The sequence below is a fragment of the Schistocerca piceifrons genome, chromosome 1 (genome assembly GCF_021461385.2).
Source record: "Schistocerca piceifrons isolate TAMUIC-IGC-003096 chromosome 1, iqSchPice1.1, whole genome shotgun sequence".
Taxonomy (NCBI): Eukaryota; Metazoa; Arthropoda; class Insecta; order Orthoptera; family Acrididae; genus Schistocerca; species Schistocerca piceifrons.
The window spans coordinates 840,377,570-840,394,806 of record NC_060138.1 but is presented as its reverse complement, the minus strand read 5'-3'; the positions used below and the strand labels follow the sequence as shown (position 1 = coordinate 840,394,806).

Here is a 17,237-nt window from a genome sequence, read left to right as displayed (position 1 = left end):
AGGCAGCAGAGGATCAATTAGGTAAAAAGGCGAGGGGTAGTAGAAATCCTTGGGTAACAGAAGAGATACTGAATTTAATCGATGAAAGGAAAAAATATAAAAATGCAGTAAATGAAGCAAGAAAAAAGGAATACAGACATCTCAAAAATGTGATCGACAGGGAGTGCAAAATGGCTAAGTAGGGATGGCTAAAGGACAAATGTAAGGATGTATAGGCGTATATCACTAAGGGTAAGATAGATATTGCCTACAGGAAAATTAAAGGGACCTTTAGAGAGAAGAGAACCACATGTATGAATATCAAGAGCTCAGATGGAAACCCAGTTCTAAGCAAAGAAGGGAAGGCAGAAAGGTGGAAGGAGTATATAGAGGGTCTATACAATAGCAATATAGTTGAGGGCAATATTATGGAAACAGAAGAGAACGTAGATCAAGAGGAAATGGCAGATATGATACTGCGTGGAAAGTTGAAACAAGGCCCTGGGAGTAGACAACATTCTATTAGAACTACTGATAGCCTTGGGGGAGCCAGCCATGACAAAACTCTACCATCCGGTGAGCAAGATGTATGAGACAGGCGAAATACCCTCAGACTTTAAGAAGAATACAACAATTAAAATCCCAAAGAAAGCAGGTGTTGACAGGTGTGAAAATTACCAAATTACCAGATTAATACATTGTGGCTGCAAAATACCAAAACGAATTCTTTACAGATGACTGGAAAAACTGGTAGAAGCCAACCTTGGGGAAGATCAGTTTGAATTCCATAGAAATGTGGGAGCACTTGAGGCAATAGTGACCCTACGACTTATCTTAGGAGATATATTAAGTGTAAAAAACCTAAATTTCTAGCACTTATAGACTTAGAGAAAGCTTTTGACAATGTTGACTGGAATACTCTCTTTCAAATTCTGAAGGTGGCAGGGGTCAAATTCGGGGTGTGAAAGTCTATTTACAGTTTGTACAAAAACCAGACGGCAGTTACTAAGAGTCGAGGGGCACAAAAGAGAAGCACTGGTTGGGAGGGGACTGAGACAGGGTTGTAGCCTATCTCCACAATGTTATTCAATCTGTACACTGAGCAAGCAGTAAAGGAAACAAAAGAAAAATTTGGAGTAGATATTAAAATTCATGGAACAGAAATAAAAAATTTGAGGTTTGCTGATGACACTGTAATTCTGTCAAAAACAGCAAAGGACCTGGAAGAGCTGTTGAATAGAATGGACAGTGTCTTGAAAGGAGGATGTAAGTTGAACATCAACAAAAGCAGAATGAGGATAATGGAATGTAGTCAAATTAAATCAGGTGATGCTGAGGGAATTAGATTAGGAAATGAGACTCTAAAAGTAGTTGATGAGTTTTGCTATTCAGGGAGAAAAATAACTGAAAACGTTTCTGAAGAAGAGAAATTTGTTAACATCGAGTATAGATTTAAGTGTCAGGAAGTCATTTCTGAAAGTATTTGTATGGAGTGTAGCCATGTATGGAAGTGAAACATGGACGATAAGTAGTTTGGACAAGAAGAGAATAGAAGCTTTCAAAATGTGGTGCTACAGAAGACTGCTGAAGATTAGATGAGTGGATCATGTAACTAATGCTGTACTGAATAGAATTGGGGAGAAGAGGAATCTGTTGCACAACTTGACTATAAGAATGGATTGGTTGGTAGGACACGTTCTGAGGCATCAAGGGATCACCAATTTAGTATTGGATGGAAGCAAGGAGGGTAAAAATCATAGAGGAAGACCAAGGGATGAATATAGTAAGCAGAGCCAGAAGAACATAGGCTGCTGTAGTTACTTGGAGATGAAGAAGCTTGCACAGGATATAGTAGCATGGAAAGCTGAATCAAGAGCACTTGCCCACAAAAGGCAAAGGTCCTGAGTTCGAGTCTCGGTCCGGCACACAGTTTTAATCTGCCAGGAAGTTTCATATCAGCGCACACTCCGCTGCAGAATGAAAATCTCATTCTTCAGCAAGGTCATTGTTCACACGACCTAAGATGACACAAACTAAAGGAGAAACAACAAAAACAGCACAGTCCATTCGACAGAAGAAGAAAACAGGTAAACAAAGAACCAAAAGGAACATCATGGAAGCAGGAAGAGTAAAGAACGGGAGGGGAGCATGGGGGGGGGGGGGGGGGTGCCCTAAAGGCAGTATCCATGAGGGGGTGCCAGCACTACCAATACCAACGACCCATCTCAACCCTCACACAATACCATGATCCAGACACAATGGGGACAACACCAGGGGAAGAAGACACAACAAAAGGGGAAACAAATTGGCACAAAAGCCAAAACCAATGCTAATTGAGGAACTGAAATTCCGGAAGAAAAATCAGGTACTTAAATCTGGGAGCACAAACCACTGTCACAAAGAAAACTGAGGATGGACATAACCATTTGAGGGTCATCCACTAATAACCGGACAAGAAAGGTGGGAAGACATATTTAGTGCGAAAGGCGGGTAAGTCTAGCAAAATATGGACCACCATGAGGAAGACCCTGCAACTACAAAAGGGAGTGGGGATGGGGGCTCATTACAGAGTAAAAAACCATTGGTCAACCTGGTACAGCCAATACGAAGCCAGCAAGGATGGCAGATTCCTGGCAAGAGAGGCAGAGGGAAGAATGCCACATAGTGAGAGTACCCTTGATCGCACAAAGTTTCAAAGTTTATTAGACATGCGGGTGGCCTCCCCCAGAGTCAGCCCACAATTGAGCAAAAAGGAATTAGACACGAAGTCGCAAAGCTGCTCCCAGAGAGGTCATGGGCAGGTTGCTGCATACTCAGCCAGACAATCAGCAAGTTCATTACCTAGGATACCCACGTGGCTGGGAATCCAAAGGAAATCAATCGAACAAGTAGCAGCACTAAGCTCAGCGAGAAGGTCATGGATGGCAGAGACCAAGAGGTGGTGGAAAAAACACTGAACAATAGCCTGAAGGCCTCTCACTGAGTCCATGCACAACAGAACTTGGTTGAGGAAGGACCATTTAATAAAGTAGAGGGCCCAACAGAAGGCCATCAGTCCCATGGTAAACACCTCCCACACATGGCAGGCAAGAAATGGTGTTCCGTGCCAACAGAAGAAGGAGGCATATCCCACATAACAATAGCATCCCGAAGCTCTCGTAAGTGTAGGCAGAACAAACAATAGAAAACCACCAGAACAATCGCGACTTTCAACTTCAGAAGAGATCTATCAGGGGCCAAGGAACTAACCAAGGCAGGGTGTTTGGGAGAGAATGGGGGAACAGGACAAAAAGGGAAGATGGAAATCACAGTTGAGAGAGGCGAAGCAGAGCCCCACAGGTACACCCACCTGAGGACACGTGGGTGATGTCCAGAAGCAACGAGAATAATAGAATAGGAGGGGTGAGCACAGAAGAGAGGACAGTGAGGGCATACGACACCAAAAGTTTGGATTGCCAATCCGAAAGGGGCGGGATGATCCCAGTGTCAACCAGAAGACTATTGACAAGGCTACAGCAAAGGGCGCTGGTGGTCAAACTGATACCACAATGGTGGACTGGGTTGAAGAGAAGCTGTGTGGAATGGGCAGCTGAGCCATAAACTTGACAACCATAATTCAGACGAGGCAGAACTAAGGCTCAATAACGGCGGAAAAAGTACCACAATCCGTGCCCCAAGAGGTGTGAGCAAGGAAGCAAAGGAGATTGAGTTTACGGAAGCAGCCAATCTTCAGAAGGCAGATATGGGGCAACACAGTAAGCTTGTTATCAAAAAGAAGACGTGAGAAACGAAACTCAGGAACCACGATCAAATGTTGGTCATCGAGGTAGAACTCAGGATCAGGATGGAATATAGTATGGCGACAAGAATGCACTACCCGTGATTTAAGACGGGAGAATTGAAAATTGTATGATAGTGTCCACACACAAGGGCACTATATAGCACCCTGAAGCTGTCGGTCCACAGAGGCCATCAAGTGGAATTAGCCAAGATGCAGAAACCATCCACATACAGAGTACGGGTGACCAAAAGTCCAACTGAGGTCACGAGTCCATCAATAGTGAAGAGAAAAAGGACACTTAATAAGAAGCTCTGTGGAACATTATTCTCCTGCATCTGCGGAGAGCTGAGAATGCTGCCAGCCCAAACTCAGAATGACTGGCGCGACAGGAACTGAGTAATAAAATCTGGGAGGGAGCCCCGAAGACCCCACTCATGGAGTGTAAGTACGATGTGAAGTCACCAGGCCATGTTGTGGCCCTTACAAAGATCAAAGAAAACTGAAAAGATGACATTGCTGAGAAAAGGCCTGCGAACTGCAGTTTCCAATTCAACCACATGACCAACTGGAGACTGTCCCTCCTCAAAGCTGCACTGGTAAGAAGACAAAAGATCACACGATTTGAGGACCCAACTGAGCTGACGAGCCACTACTCGTTCAAATAACTTGCATGTGACATCGGTCAGACTGACCGGCAGATAACTATAGAGGGACAATGTATCCTTATTGAGCTTAAGGTCAGAAACTACAATACTGTCCCTCCACTGAGACGGGAAAACACCTTCGAGCCAAATATGGTTAAACACTCGGAGAATATATTCGAGTTGAAGAGGCTCGAGGTGTTGAAGGAAATGGTTATGGATAGAACTGGGGCCAGAGGCCGAATCGTGGGAAGAGGGAAGGTCAGAAGATGTCCCCATTCAGTAAAAGGTTCATTGTACGATTCTGCCATGGGAAGTTTCAGCCCGCTGTTTCTGGAGGAGGAAGGCGGCTGGTTGAGATGCTGACACCGATGCCGTCGCACAATGGATTGCTAGATGTTCTGCAAGAAGTGATGGATCTGTACAAAAGTCACCTGGAAGGGCAAGGCCCAGGATGGAAGACTGCTGCTGACAGTCTTGAGGGTGCGGAGTGTAGCCCACACCAGTAATGTAGGGACCGAAGAACATAGGGAGGAAGCAAAGTGTTTCCAACACATCCACTTGGTCTATTTGATTAAGTAACAGGCTTTGTTACCAAGACTTTGAAGATAATAAGAATAGTCGAGAATGGGCGCCACTTAAAACGTTGCAATATCTGATGGTGATTGTGGATGGCTAAGCCAACAGCAATGGCTGTGCTCTACCACGGAACCGGCCGACAGTGAACAGGGCCTATCAAATGGGGGACGGCAATGCTGGTGGCATGTGAATAATTGTAAGAATTTCATCAATATAATGTGCAAAGAGGTGGCAAATGGGACCTGGCAGGTATTTAGAGTCCAATTGTTGCAATGGAATGGCTAGTAGGGCAACCTGGCCATTGGGAGGCAGGAAGGACTATCACAGAGGTCATCATGCGGCAACCAGTGTCATGAAGGAAGAGGGGGAGCGGAAGATCTATGGCAGAGAAAGTGCCATAAGCGGCACTGAAATGGGTAGAGGAACCATCACTAAGAAGGCATAGGTCGTGGTCTCTACGAAGATGAACTACGACAATATCCTGACCAGATGAAAAAGCACTGCCCCACTAGGGGCAATTGGCATTATAATTGCTATGGAGGAGGAGGGAGGGTGGGGGTATTTGCTGAAGGATAGAAGTTAGGGCAACAGCCATAGGTGGTCTGTGAGGAGGGAGACAGGGGTTGCAAACCATGATTACAGAGTCAAAGTAGAGCCAGCCAGAGACCACTTCCAATCTGGTATGAATGGGGATCCATGTACTAACAACATCAATATGGACCAATGGGATCAAGCCACCAGAAGAAGCCCCCAAAGGGCCAACCCAGTTCAGCAGAAAGCATGGAACCCACAAAAGGTTGGTGAGTGAGCATCAGTAAAATGGGATTCCTGGAGAATGACACAATCTAGAGAATAAAAGGAAGTGAGGGACTCCAACTCCAGAAGGTGATGGGAGTGTCTGTTACAATTCCACTGAATAAGCACAGAACGGGGATCCAATGGGTGGAAAACACGCTGAAACCGATCACGCCACTGGGTCACCATTCATCATCAAGTATGGGGTGACATCCATAAACAAGGGGTCTGACTCAGGTTGGAAGGAGAGAGTTGTCACCTCGGGGCACCTGAGGGGTCTTGTCACAGGACTTACATTTCTCCTTCGTATTCATAGGCCAAGGAGGGCAGAGCCCATAGAGGAAGCAGGCTTCAGTGAGCTCTGGAACTGAGAGACAGTGGGTACCCTTGGGTGTCCAGACTGTGGATACCACAGCGACTTGTGGCAGCAGAGGCTTCCAGTCTCAGAGACAATGAGGAAGAGTGGTCCCGGGAGGGAGTCCTATCATCTCTCAGGCAACAAAGAGGGGGGACAATTCTCCAACCAGGTAAGCAGAGCAGCACCATGAGGGTAGGGCATGGGAACTGTAGGAGAGGTGGAGAGGAGAGGAGGATGGGACTGGGGTATAAGAGTCGACAGACATGAAAGCGATGCAGTTGTTGCGAAAGGAGTGAGACAGGGTTGTAGCCTATCCTTGGTGTTACTGAATCTGTACACTGAGCAAGCATATAAATGGAATGGACATTGTCTTGAAAGAAAGATATAAGATGAAACATCAACAAAAGCAAGACAAATATAATGGAATGTAGTCGAATTAAATGAAGTGATGATGGTGGAATTAGATTAGGAAATGAGACACTTAAAGTACACTGAAAAGCCAAAAAAAAGGTACACCTGTCAAATATCGTGTAGGGCCTCCATGAGCACGTAGAAGTGCCACAACACAATGTGGCATGGACTCGACTAATGTCTGAAGTAGTGCTGGAAAAGAATTGACACCATGAATCCTGCAGGGCTGTACATAAACCCGTAAGAGTACAAGATGGTGGAGCCATCTTCTGAACAGCATGTTGCAAGGCATCCCAGATATGCTCAATAATGTTCATGTCTGGAAAGTCTGGGGGGCAGTATGTGTCATCTGTCAGAGTCATATCTAGACTTATCAGGGGCCCGTATCACTCCAACAGCACATGCCCCATGCGATTACAGAGATTCCACCAGCTTGAACAGGCCCCTGCTGACATGCAGGGTCCATGAATTCATGAGGTTGTCTCAATACCCATACACATACATCCGCTCAATATAATTTGAAATCCTGTCATCAACAGTCCAATGTTGGTGCTGACGGACCCAGGCGAGGCATAAAGCTTTGTGTCATGTAGTCATCAAGGGTTCACGAGTGGGCCTTCGGCTCCAAAAGCCCATCTCGATAATGTTTCAATGAATGGTTTGCATGATGACACTTGTTGGTGGCCCAGCATTGAAATCTGCAGCGATCTGCAGAAGGGTTGCACTTCTGTCACATTGAACAAATCTCTTCAGTTGTCGTTGGTCCCATTCTTGCAGGATCTTCTTCCAGCTGCAGCGATGTCGGAGATATTATGTTTTACCAGATTCCTGATATTCACAAGCACACTCATGAAATGGTTGTATGGGAGAATCCCCACTTCATCGTTACCTCGGAGAATCTCGGAGATGCTGTGTCCCATTGTTCATGCGCCAACTATAACATCATGTCCAAACTTACTCAAATCTTGATAACCTGCAATTGTAGCAGCAGTAACTGATCTAACAACTGAGCCAGACACTTGTCTTGTGCTGACCACAGCGCCGTGTTCTGCCTGTTTATATCTCTCTGTGTTTGAATGCACATGCCTATACCAGTTTCTTTGGTGCTTCAGTGTAGTACAGGAGTTTTGATATTTGTGCAGCAAAATAACATAATGGCCGAAGTAGAAAGGATATAAAATGTAGACTGGCAATGGCAAGAAAAGCATTTCTGAAGAAGAGAAATTTGTTAACATCAGATATAGATTTAAGTGTCAGGAAGTCTTTTGTGAAGTTGTTTGTGAACAGTTTAGATAAGATGAGAATAGAAGCTTTTGAAATGTGGTTCTATAGAAGAATGCCGAAGGTTAGAGGGGTAAATCATGTAACTAATGAGGCAGTACCGAATAGAACTAATAAGAAAAGAAATCTGTGGCACAACCTGACAAGAAGAAGGCATCAGTTGGTAAGACACATTCTTGAGACATCGAGGGATCATGAATTTAGTATTGGAGGGAAGTGTGGGTGGTAAAAATTGTACATGGAGGCCAAGAGATGAATACAGTAAACAGATTCATCCTTCCCATCCTTGCCACAATGTATTTCCTCCGTCCACTGAACCTACATAATATACTTGTCCATCCCTACACAACCCCTGCTCCCAATGCCTTACCTCATGGCTCATACCCCTGTAAGAGACCTAGATGCAAGATCTGTCCCATACATCCTCCCACCACCACCACCACCACCACCACCACCACCACCTACTCCAGTCCAGTCACTAACATCACCTATCCCATCAAAGCCAGGTCTACCCGTGAAACCAGTTATGTGGTCTACAAGTTAAGCTGCAACTACTGTCCTGCATTCTATGTAGGCATGACAACCAACAAGCTGGCTATCCACATGAATGGCCATTGACAAACTGTGGCCAAGAGACAAGTGGACCACCCTGTTGCTGAACACATTGCCGGACCTTATATCCTTCATTTCAATGACTTATTCACAGCCTGTACCGTGTGGATCCTTCCCACCGACACCAGCTCTTCTGAATTGTGCAGCTGGGAACTTTCCCTGCAATACATCCTACATTCCCACAACCCTCCTGGTCTTAAGCTCCATTAGTCTGTGTCCTATCCCATCCAGCCTCTTCCCTGTTCCAATTCCAGCACTACACAACCATCATTTCCCTCCTTTTCCACGACTCCCCCCCCCCCCTCCCCCTCTCTCCTCTGCCTTGTGTCTAACCTGCAGCACTTCACTGTCCGCCACCCCCAGCATACTATGGATCCCCCTCCCCGCCTCAGCCTCCTCCTTACCCCCACCCAGTCACCACTCCCATCATGCGCTGGTGCTGGTGCTCGCAGTGTGGTTTCAGTTACCTGAGAGATTAAAACTATTTGTCGTTAACACTCTTGCAATATCACATATATCTTGAGCAGAATTAAATAGTAATTATAAAATACTAAACCTAAACACACACACACACACACACACACACACACACACACACACACACACACACTGTTCAAACAAATTTCGGGCTCGCAGTCGGTCGTCGTTCAATACTTCGCACGATATTTCAACTGGGCACCTGCTGTCTGCAACGGCTCACCTGAAGATGACTGGCAGGTGCCCAGTTGAAATATCGTGCGAAGTATTGAACGACGACCGGCTGCAAGCCCGGAATTTGTTTGAACAGTCAATTCGACGGGAAAATTTTAAAATTCACAGCAAACTCTGTATTTCCCTCTTTCAGTTTCTCTTTCACAGAATTTTTCAAGTAACTACTATACCGATCTCGCACAAGAAGAGAACTCTCCTTCAATAAAGTACCTTTCCTTCTCTCCCAAATCCATAATTTCATACCACTCTCGTCCATGTAACCCTCGTCGTGTATGTGAACACCATCACCTGGTGCTATTGCAGACAGTTCTGGCATTCTTTTGCACTTGAAAATGATCACTGGATGAAATTTAGTACTGTCAACACAACATGAAAGGCCAACAGTGTAGTGCATTTTTTCATGCCCACTTGTTTCCATAAATTTAGCAACTTTCATGGCAATACTTCTGTTACTCGGCACATCAAATGTCAGAGGAGTTTTGTCCATATTTGCCAATCGGCTTAGTTCCACACTGGTTTTCTTTCTAAGTTGAATAATAAAGTGATGAAAGCATACAATTTTCTTTTCATACTACTGTGGCATTTTCTGATTTTGGTTTTGGTTTGCATGTTAAGCCCGTGAGGCTTCACAAACCTGTAGCACCAACCAACTTCACCATTTAAGTCTGTTAAGGTCAACTGTAGCACCAACTTACGAGTTTGTATTTGAATCATTTTTGTATTAATTCCAATGCCATTTTGATGGTGTTCTCGAATCCATTTCCACACATCATCATCTAGTTTTGGCCATTTTGCATTCAGTCCTCTTTTGGCAAATTTCATCTTCTTCAGTTTTTTCAGTTCTTCCTTATTAGCCCGCCAATCGTTAATGTTTTTCTTCAGTTGCTGGAGAGCCAAAATGCTGCTCAGCTGCTCTGTTTCCATGTTGTTCTGCATATGCTGTTATTTTCAGTTTATAGCCTGCATTATATGAATGAATTTTATTTTTTACCAGTATGAAACTAGCTACTAACAAAAATATTGTACTGTTACCCATAACACTAATCACTTTCAATTCAAGTTCACTGGTACCATAGACTGTTAACAAGCTTGTGAATCCCCACAACTCATGTTCATCACATCAGTGCACTGCTGCTGCCAGTTGTATTCTGTGCTGCAAGATATATATGGCCATTTTTAAGACTGGCGGGAATTTTAAATCAAACACTTAACCTTTTTTATATTAATTTCGAGTATAACATACACTTGAATTTTGGAGGCAATTTTTCAAAGAAAAATGTGCATCTTATAGTCCTTTGTGTCAGTAATGTGGAATGTCATACGAGGCATATTCAAAAGTAAAGAAGGTACATGCACTGTAGACACGCAGAATGAGAACATATGAACACAATAAATGTACCTAACGTACCTTCGGAACAGCAAAGAGAGTACAATCTGTCACACTGTTGGAGCGTGATGTCACTTGGTGAGGATGAGCAGGTTGGTAACTTGTTGTCTGAGATAAAGTTTGCTGCTGTTGATGCCTCTGCAACTGCTGTGGCAGTGGCAACTGTGGCTGTTGGCGCTGCTGTTGTTGATATGGCAATGGCTTGTCCAGCAGCTGCTGTGACTGAGACTGTGTTATAACCTGGCGCTGAATGGGTGGTTGTGCTTCTTGCTTGCAAAAAGCCTGGATGGTTGTTGGAGGTTTTTCAGTCAGCGAGACAGGCTGCCCTGTAAACAATTCACAGCTCTTAATTATGGTTACTGCATTAGTAGACAATGTCACATATTTTTCTTGTCATGAAACATAGACAAAATATAATATATAGCAGAGAGAACACACCTATTTTGTGTTTCAACAGGATAAAGATATGAGACACAAACTGCAATACCATGAGAGGGAGGAAGAAAAATCAACATTTTAGACATGGTTTTATGTTTATATCCTCTCTTGCAAAGCATTCTGTTAATTTCTGTTTTGTTTAATTATCCCGGGTTTCTGTGGTTCCATTGCATCTCCTCCCCTTTTTCTAGTTATTACATCCTTACAAATGAGAGAAACGTACAAGAAGTCCCATAAGTGAATATAGGTTTACTATCACCACTGCAACAAGAGATGACAAATAATTCATATCAAAAGAAAGTTCATTAATTAGCTAACATTCACAGCATAATTAAATCAGAACTGCTGGATACAACTTCTCCCATTTTGCAAATCTTCACCTGAAAGTCATGACGTGACAGAGATTAATAACTGAATGTTACTACACAATATTTGAATGTTTTCTGGTTCTCAAAGAAACCTGAATGGAACAAGCTAATTATCGATACTGGTGACCAGATATTGTTGGCTGGAATGAAAATTATTTAGGATGTGCTCGAACTACCACGAAAATGAATTCACTGTATGGTTTATGATCCGGATTTCTCAAGCCGGTTTTTAATCTTCAGGTCAGCTGCCTATGCACAGACCAAAATTAATTACTCCTCAGTAATGCCTCCTTCATGGCTCAATTAGATATTAGATATCTTGAGATAAGAGTTCAAATTAGGTAAGACAATGATGAAACACTGTGAATGAACAATAATGTGTTGGCTAGGTAGTTCTAATATTACAGGTCTAACTTCACAGTAAGACTTACACGAAGAGATACTAATGAAATCTTTTTAGCAGAATACGAGGTGTGCAAATAAAGAGACCATGCTGTGTTCAATCTGGCAAAGCTGATGGCGCCAAACTTGGAGGGGAGGCAGATAAACAGGTGATACACTTACAGTGTGTGTTGGACCATGCTAGTGCCATCTTGGTTGTCTGTAGTGTATTTTTTTGTGATGGTTTTTCTGGTGATTCTTACAATAAGTTTTAGACCGCACCTCCAAAACGAAACAAAGTTGGTCCATTGTAACGTGAGACACAATTTAGGTCGAATGGATGAAGATACAACTAAAGTAGTTTGGTTCGATTCGTAAGCTTAGCAGTTAAGCTTTACCAGGTAGCCATTGCTATGCATCAGGTGCTCCATCCGTAATTATACGGGTACCCTTCCTTTTTCACGTGCTTCATCTGGTTTGAATCGATTGCTTATTTTGCTTTGATCTGATAAATGCCATTCTCTTTGTTATAGGTGCTTACGTCACTCTAAGCTGAAAACCCGTTATTGTACTGTGTCATGCATCGTCTGTCGCATTCTAATAATGAGTGTTTACGACCTGTCGCAGCTCGCGGCACGGGTTGCTTTTGTACGTGCTACTGCTGCTTTTTTTTTTTTTTTTAAAAAAAAAAAAAAGGGAAGAAGAAGAGAAGAAGAAGAAGAAGAAGAAGCAGAAGAAGAGAGGAATTGTCTCATTAGCGAAACAATGGCAAGAGACTGCTATCTGTTGTTACTGCAACGGTTACTTACAATGCAATGCAGGGGTCGAAACTCGGGGCGGAGAAAAAAAGCTCGTCTTGTACCCTTTATTTATGTTTTATATATCTTTGCACTCGGTTGTCAGCCGCAGGCAGTATTTTGGTTCACAAAAACCGGAAAAAAAGTGTGGCTTAGATTCGAGTAAATATGGTACTCAGATTGTCTCCTGTGTCATTAATATAGATCAGGAACAATAGAGGGCCTTAACACTTCTTTGGAGAATGCCGGATATTACTTTTGTAGACTTTCTGTCTATTACTATGAACTGTAACCTTTCTGGACAGGAAATCACAAATCCAGCTGCACAACTGAGGCGATATACCATAAGCATGCAGTTTGATTAGAAGACGCTCGAGAGGAATGGTGCCAAAAGCCTTCTGGAAATCTAAAAATATGGAATCAATTTGACATCCTCCACTGACAGCACTCATTACTTCATGAGCATAAAGAGCTAGTTATGTGTCAATAAATTGTTTTCTTCAAGGAACTTCATAATGTTCAAACACAGTATATTTCCAAAACCCTAATGCAAATCAACGTTAGTGATATGGGTCTGTCATTCAGTGGATTACTCCTACTTCCCCTTTTTGGGTATTGGTGTTGCTTGAGCATGGATCTTGAGTATGGATCTTTCTGTGAGCGAGTGGTTGTATATAATTGCTAAATATGAAGCTACTGTATAAGCATACTCTGAAAGGAACCTGACTGCTAGTCAATCTGGAAAAGAGGCCTTGCCTTTATTAAGTGATTTAAGCTGCTTTGCAACACCAAGGATACCTACTTTTATGTTTCTCATCTCAGCAGTTGTTCTTGACTGGGATTCATGAATATTTACTTTGTCTTCTTTGGTGAAGGAGTTTTGGAAACCTGTGTTTAATAACTCTGCTTTAGTGGCACTGTCATCAGTGAGTTCACAGTTATTATCGCGCAATGAAGGTATTGATTGCGTCTTGCCACTGGTGTGCTTTATGTATGAACAGAATCTCTTTGGGTTTTCAGCCAGATTCCAAGACAGAGTTTTGTTGTGGTAATTATTGAAAGCATCTCTCATTTAAGTATGCGCTATAATTCAAACTTCGGCAAAACTTTGCCAATCTTGAGCATGGATCTTGAGTATGGATCTTTCTGTGAGCGAGTGGTTGTATATAATTGCTAAATATGAAGCTACTGTATAAGCATACTCTGAAAGGAACCTGACTGCTAGTCAATCTGGAAAAGAGGCCTTGCCTTTATTAAGTGATTTAAGCTGCTTTGCAACACCAAGGATACCTACTTTTATGTTTCTCATCTCAGCAGTTGTTCTTGACTGGGATTCATGAATATTTACTTTGTCTTCTTTGGTGAAGGAGTTTTGGAAACCTGTGTTTAATAACTCTGCTTTAGTGGCACTGTCATCAGTGAGTTCACAGTTATTATCGCGCAATGAAGGTATTGATTGCGTCTTGCCACTGGTGTGCTTTATGTATGAACAGAATCTCTTTGGGTTTTCAGCCAGATTCCAAGACAGAGTTTTGTTGTGGTAATTATTGAAAGCATCTCTCATTTAAGTATGCGCTATAATTCAAACTTCGGCAAAACTTTGCCAATCTTGGGGATTTTGCGGTCTTTTAATTTGGCATGCTTTCTTCATTGCTTCTGCAACAGCAAACTGACCCATTTTGTGTACCATGGGGGATCGGCAGCATCACTCATTAACTTATGTGGCATATATCTCTCAATTGCTGTCGATACTATCTTTTTGAAACCATTCCACATCTTTTCAGTGTTTACATGATCAGATCAGAAGGTATGAAGACTGTCTCTTAAAAAGCCATTAGGAGCTTTTTTATCAGCTTTTTTAAATAGATATACTTTGCATTTATTTTTGATAGTTGTAGATGTTATGGTATTCAGCCTAGCAGCAACTGCATTTTGGTTGCTAATCCCTGTATTCGTCACAATATTCACTATTTGTCCAGGATTATTTGTTGCTAAGAGGTCAAGTATGCTTCTGAACCATTTGCGCTTCGAGTGGGCTCATGAACATGTCCAAAATAATTTTCTGAGAAAGCATTCAGTACAATTTCAGATGTCATTTTATGCCTGTCACCGACTTTAAACATATAATTTTTCCAGCATATCAAGGGTAGAATGGTCACCAACGACTTTAACTGTATGCGTGGGGTACCTATTTGAAATGAGACTCTTTGAACCGTTGAGCAACTATATCTGCCGACTCGAGGGAGGGACCGGGGGAGGGGGAGGGGGAGGGGGGGGGGGGGGGAGGGCGTTTGTAGGTAAAACGATCCAATTAATAGTTTAGTCAGATTGTCAAGTATAACCTCTACCCATACTATTTCGCAGGAACTACCTACTTCATTTTCACTACAAGGTAAACTACTTCTGACAGCAATAAGTACTTCACAAGCAACTGTATTTAATCTATCCTTTCTGAACACTGTTGAATTGTTTGAAAAAATTATGGCTGAGCTTATTTCCGGCTTTATCCAGCTTTCTGTACCTATAACTATTTGAGCTTCAGCGCTTTCTATTAGGGCTTGGAGCTCTGGTTCTTTCCCAACACAGCTACAACAATTTACAACTGCAATATAGATCATTTCTACAACTACCGTACTGTATTGTACCTGTCTCCCTTTAGACAGGCACCCTTTCTGTGATTTCCTGAGACCCTCAATCACCCAGTCCCTTCCACACAGATCCCGCTACCAGTGTAGCCACTTCCTTTGTGTAGTGGACTCCTGAACTATTAAGTGGAACCTGGAAACTCAACACCCGATGGCGCAAGTCAAGGAATCTGCAGCCTACATGGTCACAGGACCACCTGAGCCTCTGATTCAGACCCTCCTCTCGACTCTGCACCAAAGGACCACAGTCGGTTCAATCAACGATGCTGCTTTGTCAAAATCAGTTAACGAGGAGGCAATTGTTGACCAGTTTACTAAAAATGTGTTCCTGTGCTCCACGGAAAGTCAAAAACGATAGATCTCTTACACAGTCTCATACAAATTAGATGCAATAGTATTTTTAACAGTGAGACATACAAATGGAGAAGCATGCGAACTCAAATTGGTTCTACTATGGTGACAATTACCGTTAATTGAACATTCTTGGTAAGCTGTAAAATGTAAAGTTACTAGGACAAAAATTTCACACTTATTAAAGTATTCTGGTCTATTACAATGTTGTCAAGTAAATTTCTTGGAGAAACCAAACATTTTGTTCACATCTGTGGAGCACATCTTCTGTGTCTGCACAGAACTGTGGTGCCAAGGAACACAGCCCTGAAATGTTATTAGGCCACAGCTGCAGCCTGCCAGCTGGTCATCACCCCTGCCTACACAGTAACATCAGCAAAAGCTGTCACTTCTGTGTCATCCACTTCTGCATGTCGTTGGCCAAGGCTGGGATAGTCATCAACTGCTGCATAATAATAACCAGACCTCAGTCTTCAGCCTCTGTTCGAGATGCTTACAAGTGGCACAGAAGCATGGCTCTTCCATAAATTCAGCCCTGGGCAGCAATACAGGGTATACATAAAGTCCAGGAACACTTTCAATTATTTATTGCATAAGCACCAAACATTGTACACATATCATACATTTTGAAGAGAAATCCTGAAAGTTTTTTTTCTATGTACACAACCACAGCTTAGTTTGGTAATTTGGCAATAGTCAGAGCTAGTTGCAAACATGGCGATTGCTTGTGCACGGCAAAGAGAAGCGGGCGTCCCAGTGTGAGTGAAGTGAATGTGGAGCACATACAAGAGACATTCATAAGGAGTCCAAAGAAATCAGTGTGTCGTGCATCCCACGAACTCAAATGACTATAATGACAGTGTGGAAAGTCCTGCACAGAAGCTGTCTATGAAACCATTCAAATTGGAGCTAGTGCAGAAGCTCAATGACAACAGCAAAGGCGAGTGTTTTAAGTTTTGTTCGCAGTTGCAACAACTGAATGAGGATGGGGTGGTATTGTTGATCACTTAATTTTTAGCGGTGAAGCCACTTTTCACGCTAATGGGAAAGTGAATATGTATAATTGTCGAATCTGGGGTACAAAGCACTCACACAAATGCATTGAATTTGAGCATGATCCCCAAAAGGTAAATGTTTTTTGTGCCTTGTCACACTGAAAACTGTATGGGCCATTCTTCTTCGCCGAGAGCACTGTCACTGGATATTCCTACTTGGACATGTTGCGGCAATGGCTGATGCCTCAATTGCAATCAGACTCTTCGTTCATCTTTCAACAGGATGGGGCTCAACCCCATCTTAATCGTGAAGTTCATGGGTACCTGAAAATGGAGCTGCTGAATCGATGGATCAGCCATGCTACAGAAGAGGACAGCTGTTTCACGAAATGGCCTCCCCAATCACTAGATCTCACTCCATGTGACTTTTTTCTGTCGGGACACATTATAGATCTGGTGTATGTACTGCCTCTACCACGTGATGTAGCAGAGTTCCAGGAGAGAATACGGGAAGTGACTGCCACTGTCGAAGATGCCATGCTGGGATGGGTATGGCAAGAATTTGATTACCGTATTGGCATCTGCCGGGTCACTCATGGTTCGCATACTGAATGTTTGTAAAAAAAATCTTTCAGAGTTTCTCTTCAAAATGCAATATGTATGACATCTGTACAATGTTTAGTTCTTGTGAATTGAGAGTGTTCCTGGACTTTATGTACACCCTGTA

At 42.9% G+C, this 17,237-nt stretch overlaps 1 protein-coding gene across 2 annotated transcripts in view; it reads right to left on the bottom strand.

Annotated features, from left to right (window-relative positions):
* LOC124715014 (MLX-interacting protein) overlaps positions 1–17,237 on the bottom strand; it is a 377,416-nt gene that overhangs the window by 126,078 nt on the left and 234,101 nt on the right. For both annotated transcript variants that reach the window (XM_047243067.1, XM_047243069.1), the window contains one exon: positions 10,557–10,861. In XM_047243067.1, coding sequence (XP_047099023.1) covers positions 10,557–10,861 — 305 coding nt within the window. The remainder of the gene's footprint in view (positions 1–10,556; positions 10,862–17,237) is intronic.